Source organism: Mauremys reevesii, linkage group 7 (genome assembly GCF_016161935.1).
Source record: "Mauremys reevesii isolate NIE-2019 linkage group 7, ASM1616193v1, whole genome shotgun sequence".
Lineage (NCBI taxonomy): Eukaryota > Metazoa > Chordata > Testudines > Geoemydidae > Mauremys > Mauremys reevesii.
Genome location: NC_052629.1, coordinates 83,459,358 through 83,482,591, shown reverse-complemented (window position 1 = coordinate 83,482,591; position 23,234 = coordinate 83,459,358). Strand labels below are relative to the sequence as shown.

The 23,234-nt window shown below is 38.8% G+C and overlaps 1 protein-coding gene across 2 annotated transcripts in view; it reads left to right on the top strand.

Annotated features, from left to right (window-relative positions):
• LOC120368814 (musculoskeletal embryonic nuclear protein 1-like) overlaps positions 1–20,970 on the top strand; it is a 105,051-nt gene extending 84,081 nt beyond the window's left edge. The window contains exons 8-10 of one of the 2 annotated variants that reach the window (XM_039481401.1): positions 4,097–4,204; positions 19,162–19,282; positions 20,382–20,970. In XM_039481401.1, the coding sequence (XP_039337335.1) occupies positions 4,097–4,204; positions 19,162–19,282; positions 20,382–20,488 (336 nt within the window). In that variant the 3' untranslated portion in view covers positions 20,489–20,970. Of the gene's footprint in view, positions 1–4,096; positions 4,205–14,160; positions 14,311–19,161; positions 19,283–20,381 lie in introns of those variants that run through there. The other variant, XM_039481400.1, reaches the window with a different exon arrangement.
• The last annotated feature ends 2,264 nt before the right edge of the window (positions 20,971–23,234 follow it).

The window sequence follows — 23,234 nt, the reverse complement described above, 5'->3', positions numbered from 1 at the left end:
GTTAACAGTGAACTATGGCTTTAATATGGCTATCATATACGGATATTGTATATCTAAAAATGGTGACTTCAGATTTGTTAACAGACATTTCATCTGTTATGATAAAAATCTTACACATTTGAACATAAGATCAACGTCAAGTGGTTTTGTTTGTTTGTTAAGGGTTGGTGAGGTTAAAGAGTCTACAGCAGTTTTAAAACCATATCTAGTCATTAGTGTACAGGTTTATACACTACAAATAAGTGCCATGGTTGCTTCCCCATTCAACATTGCAGATAACCTTGCATTTGACTTTAAGCAACTGTGATAGGATGGGAACATCATTCTCTCAATTCTATTCTCCTCCTTAACAGAGGAGCTTAATTAAGGTGGATCAGAAATGTTCCTTTTGATTGCTACCCGCTAAAAGAACTTAACCATGATGAAAGACATTCATCTGAAGCATACAGCTGTGTCAGAGTCATTGTTATATCTCTCTAGTTCCATTTTTCTGTGGAACATGGTACTTTCAGTAATTACGCTGAAAGTAAAGGGGCCAAAAGGTCAACTTTTTTAACTTTCTTGATTTAAAGATAATTTGATTTAAAATTCTGTTAAGCACCTTTTGCTTTGCATAAGGACAAGAAGCTTCCTTGAGTATATGAGCACTTCTGTCACTATTGTTTAATATCAGTTTTCTACATTATCAGTAACAGTTCCTTTGTTTAGTAAATAAAACTGCCACTGAAAGATGGTCAGAGAACCCGTCTGCCCACAACTGGAACATTTGTGGGGTCCCAGTATGCAGAGCTTTCTTGAGTCAGATGATAATACCTGTAGACTTTATGGGCCCATATCTCTATTAGAGATGAAGATGGCTGCAGTCTTCAATTTCTGAAAATGTGTTCATGGCAAGTTGCTTAAACTGCTCTTGGTTAGAAACACCCTGATATATTTCTTGCATAGAAGGTGAAGTATGAAAAAGCATTTTGATGTGTGAAAATTACTTTCTAATTAGGGCTATTAAGCGATTTAAAAAAAAATTGCGTGATTAAAAAATAACACCATCATTTATTTAAATATTTTTGAATATTTTCTACATTTTCAAATAATTTCAATCATCACAGAATACAGTGTACAGTGCTCACTTTATATTACAAATATTTTCACAGTAAAAAACGAGTTTTTTCAATTCATTGAATGCAAATACTGTAGCACAATCTCTATCATAAAAGTTGAACTTGCAAATATAGAATTATGTACAAAAAAATAACTGCATTCAAAAATAAAACAATGTAAAACTTTAGAGCCTACAGGTCCACTCAATCCTACTTCTTGTTCAGCCAATCACTCAGACAAACAAGTTTGTTTACATTTGCAGGAGATAATGCTGCCCGCTTCTTGTTTACAATGTCATCTGAAAGTGACAACAGTGTTTGCATGACACTGTTATAGCTGGTGTCACAAGATATTTACATGTCAGATGCACTAAAGATTCATATATCCCTTCATGCTTCATCCACCATTCCAGAGGAATGCATCTGTGCCGATGATGGGATCTGCATGATAATGATCCAAAGCAGTGCAGACCAGTGCATATTAATTTTCCAAACCAGTGCATATTAAATTTCATCATCTGAGTCAGATACCACCAGTAGAAGATTGATTTCCTTTTTTGGTGGTTCAGTTCTGTAGTTTCTACATCAGAGTGTTGCTCTTTTAAGACTTCTGAAAACATGCTCCACACCTCATCCCTCTCAGATTTTTGGAAAGGACTGTGGATTCTCAAATCTGGAATTGAGTGTTGTAGCTGTCTTTAGAAATCTCATATTGGTACCTTCTTTGCATTTTGTCAAATCTGCAGTGAAAGTGTTCTTAAAATGAACAATGTGCTGGGTCATCATCTGAGATTGCTATAACATGAAATATATGGCAGAATGTGGGTAAAACAAATAGAGCAGGAGACCTACAATTCTCCCCCAAGGAGTTCAGTTACAAATTTAATTAACGTATTTTTTTTAACGAGTGTCATCAGCATGGAAGCATGTCCTCTGGAATGGTGGCCAAAGCATAGAATCACAGAACTGGAAGGGAACTTGAGAGATCATCTAGTCTAGTCCCCTGCACTCAAGGCAGGACTAAGTATTATCTAGACCATCCCTGACAGGTTTTTGTCTAACCTGTTCTTTAAAATCCCCAATGATAGAGATTCCACAACCTCCCTAGGCAATTTATTCCAGTGCTTAATCACCCTGACAGTTAAGAAGTTTTTCCTAATATCCATCCTAAACTGCCCTTGCTGCAATTTAAGCCCATTGCTTCTTGTCCTATCCTCAGAGGTTAAGAACAACAATTTTTCTCCCTTTTCCTTCTAAGAACCCTTTATGTACTTGAAAACTGTTATCATGTCCCCTCTCAGTCTTCTCTTCTCCAGACTAAACAAACCCAATTTTTTTCAATCTTCCCTCATAGGTCATGTTTTCTAGACCTTTAATCATTTTTGTTGCTCTTCTCCAATTTGTCCACATCTTTCCTGAAATGTGGCACCCAGAACTGGAGATAATACTCCAGTTTATTTAGTTGAGGATTGGTCCTGCTTTGAATAGGGGATTTGGACTAAATGACCTCCTGAGGTCTCTTCCAACCCTGATATTCTATGAGTTGAGGCCTAATCAGCACGGAGTAGTGGAAGAATTACTTCTCGTGTCTTGCTTACAATACTCCTGCTAATACATCCCAGAATTATGTTTGCTCTTTTTTTCTTTTTTTTTTGCGCAATAGTGTTACACTGTTGACTCATGTTTATCTTGTGAGCCACTATGACCCCCAGATCCCTTTCCACAATACTCCTTCCTAGGCAGTCATTTTCCATTCTGTATGTGTGCAACTGATTGTTCCTTCCCAAGTGGAGTACTTTGCATTTGTCCTCATTGAATTTCATCCTGTTTACTTCAGATCATTTCTCCAGTTTGTCCAGATCATTTTGAATTTTAATCCTATCCTCCAAAGCACTTGCAACCCCTCCCAGCTTGGTATCGTCCGCAAACTTTATAAGTGTACTCTCTATGCCATTATCTAAATTATATATGAAGATATTGAACAGAACTGGACTCAGAACCGATCCCTGCAGGACCCCACTCATTATTTCCTTCCAGCATGACTGTGAATCACTGATAATTACTCTCTGGGAACGATTTTCCAACCAGTCATGCACCCACCTTATAGTAGCTCCTTCTAGGTTGTATTTCCCTAGTTTGTTTATGAGAAGGTCATGCAAGACCATATCAAAAGCCATACTAAAGTCAAGATGTACCACATCTACCACTTCCTCCCCTATCTACAAGGCTTGTTACCCTGTCAAAGAAAGGGACATGAAGGAGCATACGAATGTTTAGCATATCTGGCACATAAATGCCTTGCAATGGCTACAAAGGTGTCATGCAAATGCCTGTTCTCGCTTTCAGGTGACATTGTAAATAAGAAGCAGGCAGCGTTATGTCCCGTAAATGTAAACAAACTTTTTTCTATTAGCGATTGACTGAACAAGAAGTAGGACTGAGTGGACTTGTAGGCTCTAAAGTTTTACATTTTATTTTTTTGAGTGCAGTTATGTAACACAAAAAATCTACATTTGTAAGTTGCGCTTTCATGATAAAGAGATTGCACTTCAGTACTTGTATGAAGTGAATTGAAAAATTATATTCATTTTTACAGTGAACGCTGCACGCTTTGCATTCTGTGTAATAGAAATCAATATATTTAAAAATATAGAAAAACATGCAAAAAATAATAAATTTAAATAGGTATTTTATTGTTTAAAAGTGCAATTAATAGTGCGATTAATCGAGATTAATTTTTTGAGTTAATCGCGTTAGTTAACTGCAATTAATCAACATTTCTATTTCTAATGTAATATTTGAAGTGTCTGATAGGTTTCATGTCACTACCTAGCATTACTAACAAATCCAAAATTCTCCTGTTTTAATAAAGCCTCTCTTCTTAAACATTGAATAATTGGGTATTTTACTAGAATAAATTATTTAAAATAGATTCAAAGAAGAGAAAAAATAGAGATTGACTCTTATTTGAAACATGCTATTTATATTTCTGTTTTTAGATCCTTATTTCAGCAGATGATGAAATGGAGGAGTCAGAAGTTGAAGAGGACCTACGGAGACTGACTAACTTAAAGCCTGTTAAGAAGAAGCATCGATTTGGGCTGCCTGTATGATGCATTCCTGACCTGTGTATTTGCAGGTTTCGTGGCATAAGCTTCTTGGTCAGTGGATTTTCACTTTGCAACAGCATCCCTTTTTTCCTACTAACAGTTACCCAACAACAAGTCTGTGATTAGGATGCAGGTAGTTTGAAGCATTCCAGTTCCGTTGCACTACAGAAACACTGACCAAATATGCAAGAGCGTCCTTTCATCATTTATGGAAACACAGCATTGTGAGAGACCAGACACTAAAATTCTGGTTTGTATCTGACACTTCAGAGAAGACCACAGAAAAACAATTACTCAGTGATGGACTCACTTATGGTTCCTGTGGTGATTCAGTACAAGACATTCTGGAAAAGGGCATCGGGATTGACTAAGTGGAACCAGTGTGTTTTTATTACTAAAACCGGTAATTGCAACATATTAATTCCTAGAGCAGAATAGTTTTATTGTTACAAGCTGTAACTTAATGTTATTTTTTTAAGTACATGTTTACTTCCTACAAGGTACCTATGGAACTAATAGGCAGAACAAAGATTTTTTTCAAGTCTCCTCTAACCTATTTGACTATTTTATATTTAAGTTATATTTTCATACTGTTATATTTAAGGATTCTCTTTGTCAGAGAAAAGGACACTGTTCCCTTTTTTGTGTGGAAAAAGATCAAAAGATTTGCAGTGAAGTTCTCATTCGTCCTCGACACTTGATTAAGATAAGGCAAATGATGTTTTCACAAAGGGAAAAGCTTTCTTTCACTGTTGAAACCACCAAATGTCAACTAGAAATGTAGCCCCAAGTGTGGTTTTGGCAACGTCGTTTAACAATAGTATTTTGTAAAATGGAGATGTTCTCTGCATATTTGGTGATATGCACTTTAGCAGATAAAGAAAACAAATTTTTATGATAGTTTCCTCATCTGTGAAATGAACCTCTAAGGATGACTTCATCAATATTTTGTCTCTTAAGAACTTGCAAGTCTCTGACCGTACCTCTCAGCTATTCCAAAGGAGGCAGAACATTCTCTCTTTATATTCCTTATATGGGATTTAGCACACGAGACACAGATCTGATTAGAGCTCTTAGCACTACCTTAATACATATAATTCTTCCTCTGGGTTGCGTTTTTACTTAAGATTTTTTTCCATTAAAATATAAATGTGTAATGCTGATCTTTAATAACAATACTTCATTTGAAGGCTTAAAACATATTTCCCCAGCACACACATTCCTTAAAAAAAAAAAAAAAAAAGTCTATTTGTTTCTCCCTTTCTCTATTTGGAATAAAACTGAGAGGTACAATGCACCTGTTACTACATCTAAGATGTCTGGCTTTCAGTGTCGTCTTTCCGTGGTTAATGAAAACATATCTGCGGGTGTTGAACCCTTGTAGACATGTTTTCAGTGACCTCCTATTCCTTTGGGTATTTCCCAAATGGTAGTTACTGTTCAGACAGCTTTCTTTGATTCAATTAAGCCTTGTATAGGATGAGGTGGTGTGTCAAAAAGATGTCAAAGATCAGAAATAAGTTGCAAATCTGGACATCAGATGTGTCCCAAGCCTTAAAAAAACCAAACAAGTTCACTGGAAGACAGCTCAGAACTTTTTAAAGATTTTTTTTAAATTTTGTATATATTTAGTAGGTCTTAATGTGGTATGTTATCAATACTGCTGAAGTGGGGTCGGTAGGCCTTTGGAAATACTGTGTGCTCCCTTGCTTACCTTCACTATTCAAATATTTGTTTACTGCTTGGCTGTTGAGGTAAACAAAATGTCCTGGGATTTCCTCCTTACAGCTCAGTCTGTCCGGCTGACTAAAAGGGACATTTTACCAAACCTGACATTTGAGCTAGGTGGAGCCCCTGATCACTGTTACTGTGCTAAAACATAATATTTGCAGTAAGTTAAATGTTAATGTTTTTCTTACAGTAAATCTAGAAACTAAGGAAAACAGACACTTGCCTAATCTGAGTTTCTCTGAAGTATGAAGTAAGGAAGTGTGTCTAATCAATGTTGCCTCCCAATTTATTAGCTTACATTTTCAGTAAATGTTTCAGCTTGTTTGATTTACACCTTGTCTTGAGTATTGTACAATCAGGCAGGTTCAACCTCTCCAGTACAGTAGTTTAAGAAATTCACTTCAATGCACAGTATATCTAGTACAGCTTTGCCACCCCCTAGAGGAATTAAAAACTAGTCTCCTCTGTTCACAAACTTCAGTATTTTTAGTCAGGAGTTTGAGGGGATTTGTCTAGGCCTTGTTCTATTTGAGGTAATGAAATAAAACAGCTGGTGCATTCTTTATTGCACCATATTATACTTACCTATCCACTTTAGTCATTAGGGATCATTTGAACAGCGCACAAATCATGAGCTTTATTTTTTTCCTTCCTGTATTCAAATTATGCGGAATATCAAAATGAGCTTCATTTCTAGTGTCAAGTTTAGTCTGCGAACCATCAAATGGCCTTAATCATGTAAAATAAGCTTCTTTTGTACAGACTTCATATTTACTGTCCAAGTAAAGATGGCATAAAGCACCATAGAGCCGTTTTCTTCAGATTGTTTTAAGGGTAAAAATGCTTTCCCCCCTCCCCTTTTTTTTTCCTTAAGTGCTTCAGTACCTCTGGGTTGAGGTTTATAGGTATTGTAAAAGGACTTGTGACATAGTGAAATTCTATTAGCCAAAGACTCTTGAGCATTTCACATTCCCACAATCATAACATGGAAAATGAATACCTTTTTATTAAAAAATGTTGAGCATTCAATTTGATATAGTCCCCTCTTTTTAATACTGGACTCTTAAAGTTCCCCCAAGTGACAGCAAGAAGTTACATTTTTGCTCATTAGTTTTCATTACCCTTTCAAAAAAGAAAAGGAAAATATTAAATTATTTCCGTTTGCAAAAGTCTTACATGAAAAAAAATGAACTCATGCAGTAGTTACAAATTTATACATTTTTCTCTGAAGCCCAGACATGTAACAAATAGTGCTTCACTGTGTTTTGCTGTTAGATGGAGTATTTTGGCAGTACAGTTTAAGAGGAAACTATTCCCTAATGAGTTCATATGATAATTTGAAGACCTGGCAGCACATATGTGATTCTCCTCCAAATGTTAGTCTGCTGTGGCAAATCCATCCTTTAGACAACTCACAATAGGTTTAATTCAGACTGTACTTATAAAAGGTAGTCATTATTCCATAATTTGTTCAATTAAAATAAGCTTGTGTATAAATAAATAAGTCAGGGATTCTAACTTTATATGGCTAGTTGAGCAGAAATTAGAAATATTGAAGGTCAAGATTCACCACAACTTGTCAACCTTACAACACATGAATCGGTTATATCTGCGCTGTGACATGTTGTCATCTAATATGTGGTCTTAAAGTTCTGGCTTTAATGCATTCAGGTCCCCTTGTCTTACTTTATGTAGTAAAAGGCTGTATATTAATGTTGCTGACTAAAATGTGCTATAGCTTTTCTTCAGGGAAAATTCATACTTGTTGAGTTGTGAACTTAACTAAAACAATGCAAAGTGTTCCAGAGGTCTCTAACAAGTGTATGTACAGTTTCCCACTGTGCCTGGTGGGGAAAGGAATGTTCAGCCTTAGCAGTGAAGGGTTGAGTATCTTAAGGAATTTCTGCCATTGCTTGACTAACCCCAAGTCTGCAACATGCTGTGCTTTTTGCAGCAGCAAACAGTAGTGAAAGTGAACAAATCCAGCCACATCAGGTCAAAGTAGGTCTACAACACAGCTGTGCAACCTCTTTTTAGACAATATTTAGTCTCCATTTCAATGACTGAAAATGACTACTACAGTTTTACAAAGTAAAACTACACTATCTTTAAAAAAGGGACTCTTTTGTAATTGGGTTTTTGTCTTGCCTGGGTATGTCTCAAATGGAACTTTGGGTTTATTTGTTCATAAGTAAATTGGGAGTAGAGCCTATCTGCTGCCCTCTGTTTGAACCATATTGTTTAATCAGTGGTGTTACATTAACATTTAAGGGTATATGATGTAAGGGTACTTACATTGTATAATGGTTTACAATAAAGTTTGACTTACTACAGATTTTTACATGTGTTCTGTGCTCCCTTATTATGTTAAAATGAATGTGCCTTCTGTTCTGGCACCCATTTTGTTATTTAGAGTTTACTGAACTTCAGATCTGCTGGTATTAGTTTTTGCTTCTGCATTGGGATTAGTTTCAGTATGTTGACACAGCTCAAGATCCATTTTCCAAGGAGAGACAAGATATGTTACATTACAAATTTTGTTTATATTTGTAAATGTCATACATACTTAAAATTTCTCTCAAAGAGTTGCACTTACAAGGTGCAAAGGTGGTTGTGCTACACAGAGTTTGCCTTGAGTGTACACACACACACACACACACACACACACACACACCTCTGTCATGAAATAATCAAAATGAATGTTTAGGCATACTCTCTGAGAAGACTTACATCTGGTTCTGTCCCCAAGTTGCCAGCAGCTAAAGTATCATAACAGACCTGTGGACTTTAGACAGAATTGTTAGTCACTGGTATCAGGGGAATGCCGCACCTCTTGAACTTCAATCATGTTTTATTTGCTTCCACAGTGACCAGTGGTTCAGCCAGAGACTTCCAGAGGCAAATTTCAATCTCTTATTGAAAATTTCTGACTAATTTGGCTCAATTTGTCTATCTGTCCCCTTAGCTCCACTTCAGAGGTTGATGCTCCTGTGGTGGCTGATGCTCCTGCAGGCTTCGGGAAGCAAACTTGGCATTCTTTGCCGAAAGATCAAAAGGAAAGAGCTCTCTCTTGCTTCACGCCTTTGTGTGTCCTGTTTAGGAGCTTGCCAGGCTGAGTGCAGTTCCCCCTCATAACATGCTGCAAGCAGGGTCACCTTGGCCCTCCTCCAATGACCAACGAAGAACCAAACAGGAATCAAGTAGCCAGAGGCAAGCAGATCCCCTGCCTCATCTCCATGAGGGGAGTGAAGTCACAAGGTCAGCCACTAGATGGAAGATCATACCTAAGTCCCTAGAGCTATACCAGCAATCATGCTTCTGATCTCTGCTGCCACCTCTAAAACATCCCTCCTAGGGATTGCCTACTGATAGCTCAGGCTGTAGCCTACAGGGAAAATACTGGTCCATGTGGGACCCCTGCCAGTGGTAGAGGCTCCTGGGGATTCCATTCTTCAACCCCAGTACTTTCTTTGAGAGATCCAGAAGGGACCTCTGTTGGAAAGACAAGATGACAACCCCAGCCTCTTTAAGGGCAAGATCACTAACCCCTTGGAAATATTTTTGGAGTGATCCCAGGGCCCGATTTCACTCCCCCATATGAAGCAGGATTATGGGGACAAACAAATAAAATTAGTTTGGTTCCCTGCTCAACTTCATGGGGTGCCTCCGTGCATATCAATGCAGCAGAAACTAAGCCATAGATCTGTGCTGATTCCTCTGAACATGCACAAACACAAAAGGGGGGGGGGAGGGGAAGAAATCATTCCTCCGTAGAGAAGGAAGGCCAGCAGTCTGAATCAGAGTTAGAGATTCAAATAACAAATAGTTTATAAAAAATTTTAACCAAAAGATAGACGCTTTCAGGCAGAGTCCTTGGAGTATTGTTGATCTGTGCTTTAGAGGGCTGAAGCTGCCCTACACAAGTTATAGCCAAGATGCTGCATTGGAGCAAGGCTTCTCAACCTTTTTCTTTCTGAGGCCCCCCCAACATGCTATAAAACCTCCACTGCCCACCTGTGCCACAACAACTGATTTTCTGCATGTAAAAGCCAGGGTTGGCATTAGGGGGTAGAAAATGGCAATTGTTTGGGGCCCCATGCCACAGGGAGCCCCCCCATGAAGCTAAGCGGCTTCAGCCCCAGGTGGTGGGGCTCAGGATCTCGGGCTTCGGCTTTCTGCCGTGGGCCCCAGTGAGTTTGATGCTGGCCCTGTTTGATGGACTCCCTGAAACCTGCTTGCAGCCCCACAGGGGACCCCAAACCCCTGGTTCAGAACCACTGCATTAAAGGAATGGGGGGTTTCCTGTCATACAGAAGACTAGGAAAGCGTCAAACTTCAGCCCCACCCACCATTCTGGGGTACCACATCCTCACATCCAGGCTGTTTTTCCCAGCTGGTGCTGCAGGTTGGCATGCGTTGCCATGACCTCCTCTCAGCCCAGGGGTCCATGACAAGAGGGACAGCAGCCCAGGTGTGAAAGAACAAGTAGGCAGAAAGAGACCTATTAGTCTACTATTTACTATTCTCTACCTCCTCAACATCGATTTTCTAAAGCTAAAAGCGTTCTAGGTGTGCACCAGTCCAAATTCAACCTTGTGTCACTACTGAATGTGAACATGGCTCTTTCCTGGTGGTCAGGCATTCACCATTTCTAACGAGATTTTTACCTGAAACAGTGCCCACTTTGCTATAAAGCCCTCGGCAGACAGCCATGTCTGGGCAGGTATCACCTCTATCCTCTCTCTGGGAATGAGAACTCTCTGGCAGCATCAGCACAGCAACAAAAAAATAAATTATAAAGTGCCTTTGGCACAGTCCACTAGCTTTCACAAGCAGTAGTGACATGGGTGGGTAGTATTGGAAGTATGGGCCCTCTCACTGCCTAAGGGCTTCTCCCTGAAAAAAAGAGTGGGAAAACATCTTTCATGCAGATGGGGCTTTTTATCACTGAGATAAGATGCTCAGGCTAATCAGTTACCAGCTTGTGGGAAATTTTATGGGAAGCTAAGGCTCAGAGCTGCTGGAAAAGTAGATTGATAATCCTGACACTTGATCTATAATTCTTTCCTACAGAATCTGGCATGTGGAAATATGAAACAGTCCACAAAGTACAAGACGGAATACCATTTTACAAGTGGTAGCTGGAGCACATCCAGGCTGTTAGCACTAAGCCAACTGAGGGCAACTACTGACTTCACCTATCTGTATGACTCCCAGCCAGCTCTATCTGGAGTTAGCCTAGCACGAATTGGGGTGGCAGGCCAGAGGAAGGGGCAAGTCTTTTTCAATTTTGGTCACAATGATGTCATTGGGCATTGCCTAGAGAGGGTACTCTGTGGAGCTCTGGGTAAATCACAGCTAGTTTTCTCCCATTCCCAATATCAAGCAACCCATGGTAATGTCAGGCCATGAATGAAACAACCCGTTTGCTTCATCAAAATAATACTTCTCATTCCCCATCCTATTTCTAACCTCAGAACTGGTAACAGAGCAGGGTGCCATGTGAAACATCTGAACAAGTCCCTAAAGAAGGCTTATCTTCACTTTGCCATTTTTACCATTCTACAGGCATATTGTGCACTTACATATGGATGGTAGTTTTTTTCCAACTTCAACATTATTATTTGATCTGACGTGCTCCCAGGGCCTCTTCCACAATAGTGCTGATATTAATACTAGCTTTAAGGAAGAAGGAAACTCATTTCCATCCCTCTGCCTGGAAAATTCCCCTGATCAAACACAGACTGACATGATTGGAGTATCTTGGATTCATGACAAACACAGATATATGGTGCCAGGCACCTCAATCATAGGCCGTGCTAAGGATGAATCCTATTAGGTATAAGGTATCATCCCAGAAGAATGTCAACAGAAGATAAAGATGGCCATAAAGGAAAATGAGGGGACTCAGAAACAAACTGACTACTTAGTGCAGCCTGTTGGGAGTGCTGAACTCCTGCACATCAGTGAACCAGAGTTCACATGAGACATGTTGGTCATCCAATGCTTAGCCAACGCCATTTTTCAGCAGAAGTGTTCTGAATACCTCACTGACCAACAAAAGAAGGATATATAAAAATAAAATTAATCTTATTTAGAATGTTCATATTTAAAAGATGATCCTGCTTGCAACTCTGGACCTTAGAATGATGAACAGGAAAATTTATCTGAACATTTTCTTTCTTCCAGTCAGAAGGTCCACAGATCTGGGCCACCCTACACATAAACAGATCACTGAGAATAGAGATGAAAATTGACATCCAAAGATTCACGTTTATTTTGTTAAGGAAAATTATCTCAATACTCAGAAGTAAGAGAAATTATTGTGCTTTTTCTTCTTAACGCAACCTGTAATTAGGAAGTAGAATTGAATTATCCTGCCTGAGGAAGCTGTCTCATCTGAAGGGAGCTTCAGGGGGCTGGCCAGTCCTCTCTTGGCAAGGACTGGCAAAATGGTTCTTCCCTCAAACTACAAGCAGCCTGAAGTACCCATTGTAACTGGTCTGTGGATCTTCATAGTTGAAAAAAGGAAACTGTCAGGTAAGCACAGATTTTCCTGTTTGGGGCTGAGTGGTGTAATTACTAATGAGATTAAATAAGGTGTTTATCAGATTCAGAAACAAAACAATTTCTTTCATAGTGCAGGTTTTGAATTCTTAACTAGATCAGTTACTGCTTTCAATTATTAAAATTATATCACCATTTTTAATGTGATCTCAAACTCTGCTTTGGATAAATTGCATCAGTAAGGTCATGCATTCAGTTGATTTTTGAAAACTAAATCAGGATTTTTTTTTTTGATCTCTTAATACGGTAAAACTGGAGTGGATTGATACCAACTTTATTTTCCAATGTGGAATTACTTAAGTCTAACAATGATGCAAAAGCTTAGGATTTGGGAGAATGTAAAGTCTTTATTATACTAAGCCACTGATTTTTTTAAAATATATAAAAAAGGAAATAGATGATTGAGTGTTTATGATGCTATTAGTAATTCATTATTTCCAGGCAGAAAATTAACATAAAAGTCGCATTCTCTCCCATGAAGAGTTTTAAGTCTAAAAGCCAGCCAAAGAATATGGAAAAGGAATACAAATGGCAGGTAAAGTGGTGATTTGCTGGTATAATGTTTTTATAATTAGTTTTACTGCCTGTGCTGCTTGTTGTTTACTAAACAATATATGAACAAAGCTTGAGAAAAGACACAAAATGAAGTTGTCCTCAACTGAAGCTATTAGTATTCCAGTAAATATCTATTTTATAGCAAAAGCATGTTTTTGTAGCATTGCAGATTTGAACTTTCCATTTTAAAATTGCCGGTTGCAGATTTTATACTTTGGGTGTTTCTTACCCGCAGCTGATCCAAACACAGACGTTAAATACCTTTTTTCATCCTGAATATAATTTAACTTTAGTATAAATACAATACAATTCAATTCTACTAACCAGAATTAGAACACAATTTGAAATGATTTTTGCTATAACCTATAAATAAAAATTCTTCACTGAAAAATTAGGGATATCTTTTTAAAAGAAAAGGTTTGTGATTGCTGACAAAGTACAAAAATAGTTACCTAGCCTGCTTTGTTATTTATCATTCTTACTTAACACTTAACTTCCCATTCTCTTGACTTGTGAGGATTCTAATTGTTTTCTCTTTAGAAGGAATTTTAAAAACTAGCAGTCTTAAGAGCAAAGGAACATCAAGGAAATCAAGTTTTGGCATTGGAAGAATTCTAATGATCAAATAATATCAAGTATTTGAAATGCAACACTAACAAAAAGAAAACATTAGGGCCGAGACCTAAGCAGAAAAGTAAGGTTATTTGGCATTGGACATTGTCATACTCCTAATTGTAGGTTTTATAGCACGTTATGATAACACTGGGAGAGTAAGAAACCAAACCCCCTCCAAATTTGTTTGTCAGCCTTCCCATCAGACGCATTCACAAAGTCAGAAGAGTCCCTAACAAAGCATTGCCTTTTAAAGTTATAAATAGAGCCCCAGCAGGTTCCCCTGGAAGAACTATTTGTTATAGTAGAGTGTACTGAACTTCCATCCACTCAGTTTCACTACTGCAGCTGTCTCCTCTTGTCAGTTCTGAGCTTCATCCAGCTCCAGCCAGGGAGGTCAGTAAATTCTACAAACCCCAGTCATCTCTAAGAATAAACCTTTCAAAACAGCAGCCTGTGTCAACCTGAATCATTCTGGGATCTGGTTTGGGAAAATGACCCAGCTAATGACTTCATGTTAATGGTCTATATAAGTCAAGAGAAAACCAGGCTGCTGCAGAGTGCACTCGGAGCTGATCCAAGGGAAAAACTGCCTCTAAGAGCACTAATATTGGATGAGCACCCCAGCAATGTCACAGGTATGGAACGATATTAAGTTGGCTGGTGTGTTGCGCCACATCTGACAAATATTGCACTATTTAATGATTCTTCTGGTTGAGTAGTTTGACAGTTTATGCTTTGTTAAACCTTGTGTTACTGAAAATTTTCTCAAATCATTGACTTTGCTAGTGACCAAAAAGTAACTTCTCCTATACTGGAACAACTGCAAATTAACACAAGAATGTAAACTATACTTTTGAGCTTTAACCACATTTGTTGAAAAGGAAAGATTTCCCCCCCCCCCTCTAGATTGTGCAGATATGGTGATAGATTTAAATGTAAAGGTGATTCCTGTTTTACTTTTAGACTAATCCCAAAGGCTATGGAATGTGTAAATGTGGGATTTTAGTTTATAGGTTTAACTTTTTGTTTCTTGCTCTATCTCCTTGAGGAGAAGACGTCCTTGAAGTGTACTGTTCCCTATGTAAAATGAGGCTTCATTATAACAAAATACAGAAAAGCAATGAGTATGAGGGACTAAAAATTCTAGACATAAAGATAAAATAGATGTTTAAGACCCAAAGTACTCACTTAACTTCAAATGTACCGTGTAACCAATAGGTTAAAATCGTTCTCCGACTCTATGCATTTTAAAGTATGTCTAAGAGTGGCTCAATTTCAAGATTGCTCTGAATGTATAAAGAGCCCAAATAATGTATACTTGCATACAGTTTTCCTCATGGACAGTGTTTTGTGACAGAGCTGAGATGGTAAGAAAGCTTTATAGGAGCAATACTGCAAGGCTAGAGAAAAGAATCCTAAGAAGCATTAGGAAAGAATTCAGTTCTGCTTATTCTCTTTATTCCAAGTGAAACAGACTTGAAGGCAATGTTGCAGATCTTGTAAACTAACACTTTGTGCTACTGACAATTGGAGATAAACCAAGGCTGGATTGTTTTGCCTACTAAGAATAGTTTCTGGCTAAGATCCTGTCACTTGTGACTGGCAAGCAATTGAAAATAGTTCTACTCTTTGCCAGTCACAATAATACCCAGAGTGCCAACAGGCCTGAAGCTTCTTTTCTTAGGCTGTCTTCACTACCCACATGGTAAAAACTACAGGTGCCTTCCTACACTAGGGTTTTACAGTGGGATAGCTAATGCACATTCATTACCCTGCTGTCAACACACACCATTTTTGGCAGTAAAGACAAAGCCTTAGAGTTAGTGATTTCTGCCATGGTAAATTAGGAAATCCTGATGCCTGGCACTTAAGATTTAAGAAGGGATTCCGCAGGTGTCATGCTAACTCTGTTCATGAAACCAGTTTTCCCCTGCACCCACACTAAAAGGCCTGTGTATTACTCTCTTCATTGTCCAGTTGTGGAGCTGTGAGGTATATAAATAATTTACACTGCATGACAAATACCAATACAGACATACACATAAAACCTGTGCCTATAGTAGATACTTAGCATATCTCTTGAATAATCAGTTAATAAATGGCACTAACCACTTGCTGAGAAATGCTGTTAAAAAGATTTCTTTTTTTTAGGTTTTATGCCTTTTGCTTTCTTTGGCTGGCTATATAACACTTTCCCCAGAGGCCTTGAGGACATTTTGGTTCCCACAGTAAATTTCAGTGACATTAAATGCAAGCTATGCTGAGGCATTCTTCTGTGTTTGTAGCCAAGAGAGAACATGCAACAGTCTCCAGTACAACCAACTTTCCCACTGCCAAAAGTCATGAGGGTGGATGCTGCTTGGAACAGACTATTGAAATCATTCTCACGCTTGGGGTCAAGAGAATCCATTCCCCTGAATTACATGGTCTCTCTTTTTTGTCCCCAATCTCTAGAAATTCATCCATTGTCCCCCTTCCACCAAGATAAGTTCTCTGTAGTCAGACAGCAATGACTAACTAAAGTTAAAATAAGGAAAGAGGATCTAGCTACAGTGTGTTAGGCTTTTGGTGCTCAAATAATACACAACTACTCTTAAATCAAACACTTTGGCTATTGTTTTTAGTTCTTCAGTTGCTTCTCTTGTGAGGATGGGGTTGGACTAATCTAATTGTATGCCTGTATGTTAGTTACCACTGTGCACTCCATGCCAGAAGGGAGTGGTGGCATCATGTTTGTCATCCTTGAAATAGCACCCTGAAGGCAAGACTTTCAGGAATGGTGTGTATGACCGACTGACACTGACCAATGTTGTGTCATTCCTACAACTTCCTCTTTTGACGGTGATGCATTCAGCTATTACCATGCTCATTGGCTGGAAGAAGTCTAGGTAGACAAATCAGAACTGTACAACATACAGTACTTGCAAAAATATGGTAAATGGTAACCCTCAGTTACTCCTGTTTCTGCTGTAGGACTTGAGATTTTATTCATCATTTATTTATTCACTCCAGATTATGAATTAAGATACTTAAATATGTTCAGAACCTGTAGCCAATACCAGTGATTGCTTGGTTTGCACTACTAAATTATACAAACTCTCTGGTCAGGCAAAAGAAGAGATTGGATGGGAAAAAACGGTCTTTTAGTTACCAAAAGACTAATAATTTTATGGACAAATATTTAATCTAGATCAATGAAGTCCAACCAGAATTTTTCTCCAAAATATTATTGATTCACAAGTCAGTAGAAAGATTCATAAAACAAATTCTAGAGAAATAAATAATGAACACTTAAAAAGTTTAGACTCAGGGTATGTCTTCACTGCAGTTATCCCAAACTCTTACTTTGGTGCTGCCCCTAATCTCCACACACACACAATCCTCTGACCCATGTTTTAGTGGTGCTTTCAACCCAGAGTAGGTGCCCCATCTTGGGCTGCAGGTCAAAGCCTCAGTGAGGCTTTTCCTTGGGTTGATAAGCTACCCACTTCACAGTGAAGACGCAAGCTAAGGGCACGTCTACACTTACCTCCGGAGCAATCGATCCAGCAGGGGTTGATTTATCGTGTCTAGTAAAGACGTGATAAATTGACCACTGAGCGCTCTCCCATCAACTCTGGTACTCCACCAGAGCAAGAGGTGCAGGTGGAGTCAATGGGGGAGCATCAGCAGTCGACTTTCCACAGTAAAGACACCGCGGTAAATAGATCTAAGTATGTTGACTTCAGCTATGTTGTTCATGTAGCTGAAGTTGTGTAACGTAGATCGATTACCCCCACCCCCCATGTAGACCAGGTCTAAATCACTGGAGTGCTTGGTAGTCTTCCAATATCTTCCCACAATTCCCCCCATGTGCTCAGAAAGACAGAAAAGTTCTCCCAGAATTTACTGGGAAAGAATCATAGAGCAGCTCAGTTTACTGCAGTGTTAAGAACCATATGAGATGACCCTGTGTCATAACTATAAAGGGAAGGGAACAGCCCTCCTGTGTACAATACTATAAAATCCCTCCTGGCTAGAGACACCAAAATCCTTTTACCTGTAAAGGGTTAAGAAGCTCAGGTAACCTGCTGACACTTGACCCAAAGGATCAATAAGGGAACAAGATACTTTCAAATCTTGGTGGGGGGAAGGCTTTTGTTTGTGCTCTTTGTTTTTGGGGGTGGTTCGCTCTTGGGACTAAGAGGGACAGGACATCAATCCATGCTCTCCAAATCTTTCTGAACAAGTCTCTCATATTTCAAACTTGTAAGTAACAGCCAGGCAAGGCGTGTTAGTCTTATCTTTGTTTTCTCAACTTGTAAATGTTCCTTTTTGCTAAGAGGATTTACCTCTGTTTGCTGTAACTTTGAAACTAAGGCTAGAGGGGGTTCCTCTAGGCATTATGAATCTGATTACCCTGTAAAGTTATTTTCCATTCTTTCTTTAATTAAAAGCCTTCTTTTTAAGAACCTGATTGATTTTTTCCTTGTTTTAAGATCCAAGGGGATTGGATCTGGACTCACTAGGAATTGGTGGGGGAAAGGATGGGGGATGGTTAAATTCTCCTTGTGTTAAGATCCAAGGTTCGATCGATGTTCACCAGGAACTTGGTGAAGAAGTCTCTCAAGACTATCCAGGGAAGGGAGTTAGTATTTGGGAGTGGTGGCAGCAAAACCAGATCTAAGCTGGTAGTTAAGCTTAGAGATGGTCATGCAGGTCCCCACATCTGTACCCTAAAGTTCAGAGTGGGGAAGGAACCTTGACACCCTGGAAGTCCTAGCAACACACCTGGGTAAGTGCAGTATCAGTGTAATGACACTAACTCAGTTTACAGGATGGCTGCTCACACCTGTTCTAGACTAAATTGGGTGCTCAGACCCAGGTGCTGATCACCTGAGTTAACTCTGCAGTGAAAAGTCTGATGCCTACGTCAAATTTTACCACAATGGTTTGAACCATTCCAACTTTGTCAGTTGGTATGCTGACACTCCTGGGCATCTTTCCCTCAGCATAAAAGATTAATGGACATGTCTTCATATTTGTAAGTCGAGATCTAGATTCCTCTTTCTTCTCCTCTTTGCTTTCCAAACCTAGACTCAGGTTCCTTAACTACCAGTTTGGTCTTTAGGCACAAGGCAAAGTTTGGTAGATATGATGATAAACCACTTCCACTCCGTCTTTCAAAAGTTATGTCATCTCAAGATAATTATAACATAACAATGGTTCTCGGGTTACTAGGGCAAGTGTTTTCAACATCTAGTTCAGGAAGATGAATGTTTTGGTAGCACATTTTTTTCTTCTTTGCCATCTGTGTGCAATGTAGCTGCCTACTGTTATCTGTATGTGCTGTACAAGGACGCTGATCATTTGTGTGTACAATATAGCGTAGGTATAGATGGAATATAGAGTATGTGTTAGATAACAGTTCTATATGTTGCATCTTTGTCTCCTATATGTTCTGTAACTTGAAATACTGACATCTCCCCATCTGTCAATATTTTTAGGCAGCCCCCGTGAAAAAGAAGCGTCCTCCAGTGAAGGAAGAAGATCTCAAAGGGGCTAGAGGAAAGCTCTCCACCAACCAGCAAATTAAATCCAAAACCTACCAAGTCATGAAGCAATGCGGTAAATCTCTTATCTGTTTACAGTACTACAAATGCTAAAGCAATCTTCAAAGTAAAACTTGAATTTAACTGATAATCCCAGCTGAAGTGCAAGCTCTCTAAACACCCGCCAAACTAGTTTCATTCAGGCAACCTCCATTCGTGTACAGCAAAAAGAAATTTTTCTAATAATAAATGGAGCTTATTCAATGTTTCCAAGGAGTACAGTATATGCATTAAGGCACATAAATGTAAAACTAGCAGAACCCTCTGCTGAAATGCAGGCACGATAATGCTCATATATTTTGCCCTGGTTGTGTGGATCACCTGAGACGAAGGGCAGGAATTGGTCTGCTTCCCACTCTTCTTCCACCTATTAGGTTCTCACTAGCTGGAGCTCATAAGGTGAAAGGCTCTGCAGCAAAGTGAGCCTCTGCCTCCAGACTATACTGACTGAGCATTACAGGCTGTGAAGTCCTGCCATGGATTTGACTTCTGGAACATGGGCTAAACCACGTTCTTACTCCCTAATTAATATCAGTGTGTCTTCCTTGAATAAGCATTGAGTTTAAAAAGGAGTCAGGACTAGAGCATTTGATCCTATGTTGGGAGATGCCTGGGATGTCAGGGGAATATATATATTAGCTGTGCTTGGACTACAGGACATAAACAGGGAGAAAGAAGAGAAATTTCTTCTTGAAATCTCTCACCTGGTGCTCATGGTTTGTCATGAGGAAAGATGGGATTTAAATTTGAAATCCCATACTCTGAATTTAAAACTCTGTTTTGAAAGCTTCAAATGTAGCTGCAGGGATTCTTTCCTCAGAGGAATAAGTTAAAGATACTGGCCAAGATGTTTGGCAATTGAACTACACTGCCTTTGAGAGTCTACAACATTATTCAGAACAATAGTACTATTGTATAGTGTTGAGCAATGCAACTGTGTGTGCTGCAAACCCATACATTTTGTACCACTGAGTACACTTGATAGGTCCTGAATTTCCATGCATTTGAATGGGGTGATGTATTTCATCACAGAAAAAGTACATGTTCCAGCAGCACAGCTATTATTGGCATAAATCTTTTTCACTGATTGACTCCTTTTGTTCTTCATTTTTAAGAACAAGAAGGCTCTGTGGCACCTTCCATATTCAGTCAAGATCGGACAGGAGGTGAAACAGCCTTTGAGAAGCCTAAAGAAGAGCCACCAAAGAGCATCTTTGGCTGATAACCAAGTTTAACCTGTGTGACAAAGATCCCTAATGTAACACTTAATCCCAAATTGCTGTCGCTTATATTAAACTTATTGCTGCACTAGTAAATCAACTTAATTCTTTCAAATTAGTCATTAATTAGGAGGACTCATTTTGTAGGCTACAACTTCCTTTTATAAGTTTAAGTATTTTCTTTCTTTATTGTACATGCTGTAATGGTTTCAATAAGAACCTAGTCACTGGACACAGGCCGGCATAGTAATGACCAATTTCTACTTAAATGACGTATGTGGTTTTTTTTAAGACTTATGTTCCAGAGCTGTGATCTAGTTAAATTTTCGATATAATCTTAAGTGCAAAACTAGTAAAATAAATGAATGATATGGATTTGATTTCAATACAATTCCTTCTAACTGTAAATGTTTTTATACTATTGCTATTTTCACAGTTGACCACATAATTTTGCAAAAACATGATAAAAGACTTTTTATCTGTAGTTTTTTCCTGATATTTTCCTGTACTTCTGCTTGCCACACTGTACTTAAGGATTTATGGTGAGTAGGATGGGTTATTTACTGCTAACAAGTGAGATGAAACCATGTCAAATTGAATACCACACATCCACAACTCTAGACAGCTTTGTGCAGAGCATCAGGGTCAATTTGAACAGAGCTGAATCAAATTGAAAGGATTGGATGGGGATGCAAGAGAAGGAAGATGATTCAGTGGTTGGAGTGTGAGCATAGAACCCTAGACATCCAGGTTAAATTCTTTGCTCTGCCACCAACTTCCTTTGTGACCTTGGGAAAGTCACATACTCCGCCTGTGGTTCCGTTCACTCCCGTTTGTAAAATAGGCATAATAGCACTGCCCCACCTCACTGGGTGGGATGAGGATAAATACATTAAAAGCTAGGAAGTGCTCATATACAACAGTGATGAGGGCTACACAGTACCTAAGCTAGAGGCTTTATGGATTTTAGAACTATTTAAAAACTATTGAGACAGATACATTAGGTTCCATCCAGCATTACAAAACGGTGCACTGAAAATGTGACTTACACCAACATGGCTGTCAAGCTGTGACACCTGAAAAGATATTTTAAAACAGCACTCATTCTTTTTAACTCCTATTGCAACACCTCTATACATTGATCTAGAATAAGTCTGCTTCCCTATATGTGCAACTTGTCTGCACCAAACATCTTTCAGAATGGCACAGCTATTGCTACTCAGATGCATTGTGACATGCACACAATGGGCAGCAGGTGTTCTCAAAGCAGATAAGCTCATTTAAAGTCAAAAGTTCTTGTTCTAGGAATACTAGAATAATACATTACATGCTACTGTGCTATATCTTCAAATTCAGGGGAATTAGTTTGGCTAAAATAAGGGTTTGACATAACTTTGAGCCAAACCAAGTTTTTCTAAGGCTCAGAATATTCAATACATTTTTCTAGCCTTTATTTTTCACTTTTATAAAACTGCATTGGTTAGCTTTTGATTCCAGCCAGATCGAAGGAGACGAAATGGCTTGAGGTTTTCCTCTGGGTATTTCCAGCCTGACTAGAATTAAAAAAAAAAAAAAAAAAAATCTGTCTAGGGAACTTGTTCATGCGAGGAGGTTTCCAGATCATTTAACCTTGTGAGATCCCCACATCCTTTTTTCTAAAAAGGATTATACTTCATCTTCTATGAAATATAAAACTTGCCTGTTGAACTGTCCGTTCAGATGACAAACACTGATGGGGGATTTTTATTACTTTTTTCCTTGCACATGCATGGGCTTTTCTAAAGAGAATTTCTATAATTTCAAGTAGATGAATGAAGACATGGAGAGAACTGCTGACAGGGCATTATCTCAGAAAGCACCTTTCCTTAATTTTATGATTCAGGAACATTTTGTAAAGTTCATCGCCCCCCACCCCCCAACATCTGAAAACTAGGGAGAATTCTAAGGATACTTAGGGCAAGGCTACACTACAATGCTACATCAGCACAGCTGCCCTGTCATAGCATGTCTGCTGAAGACGCACTATGCTGATGGGAGAGTGTCTCCTGCCAACATAGCTCCTGGGTGGACAGTGCAAAACTTGTGTTGCTTGAGGTGGGAGTGGGCTTTCTCACGCCCCTGAGCGACATAAGTTATATCGACTTTAGCTATAGTGTAGACCTGCCCTTAGTGTTTTAAAAGAGGAGAATAGTGTTTTAATTTGCCTGCTTTCCTGTATGGGGATCATGAGAGATGGAATTGCTGCAGGTCACAACTCAAGTTATCCAGTTCCCTTCATTAATAATGTTAAGAAGCTGGTGACTTGTTAGGCTCTTTTCTTACTCTTTATAAAAACTAAACAAATACTTCCTGATGGAGCCTGCAGAAAAGCCCAAGATGGCTCTAACTAGGTATTTAGAAAGTGGCCCAGAGCCTACATATGATTTTAGAGAAACTTTCATGCACATGAACCTCTTAATCATTTTCTCTTTTTATCCTCTCATATAATATGAAACCAAGGAGTCACCAGGTGAAACGAAAGCAATTAACTGAAAACAAATGCAAGGTAATACTGTAGAACTTCATGTTGTTTACAGTCAACCTGTGCAATTCATTGCTCCACTCAGCCAAATTTTATAGCAGGATTTAAAAAAAAAAACTGGAATGGTTAACAATTAAGAATACTATTGCCAGCTAGAAACACCACTGAGTATGATAATTATCCTTCCTGGTATACGACTGCCCTAAGGGTTTAAGAAGAAATTTCCA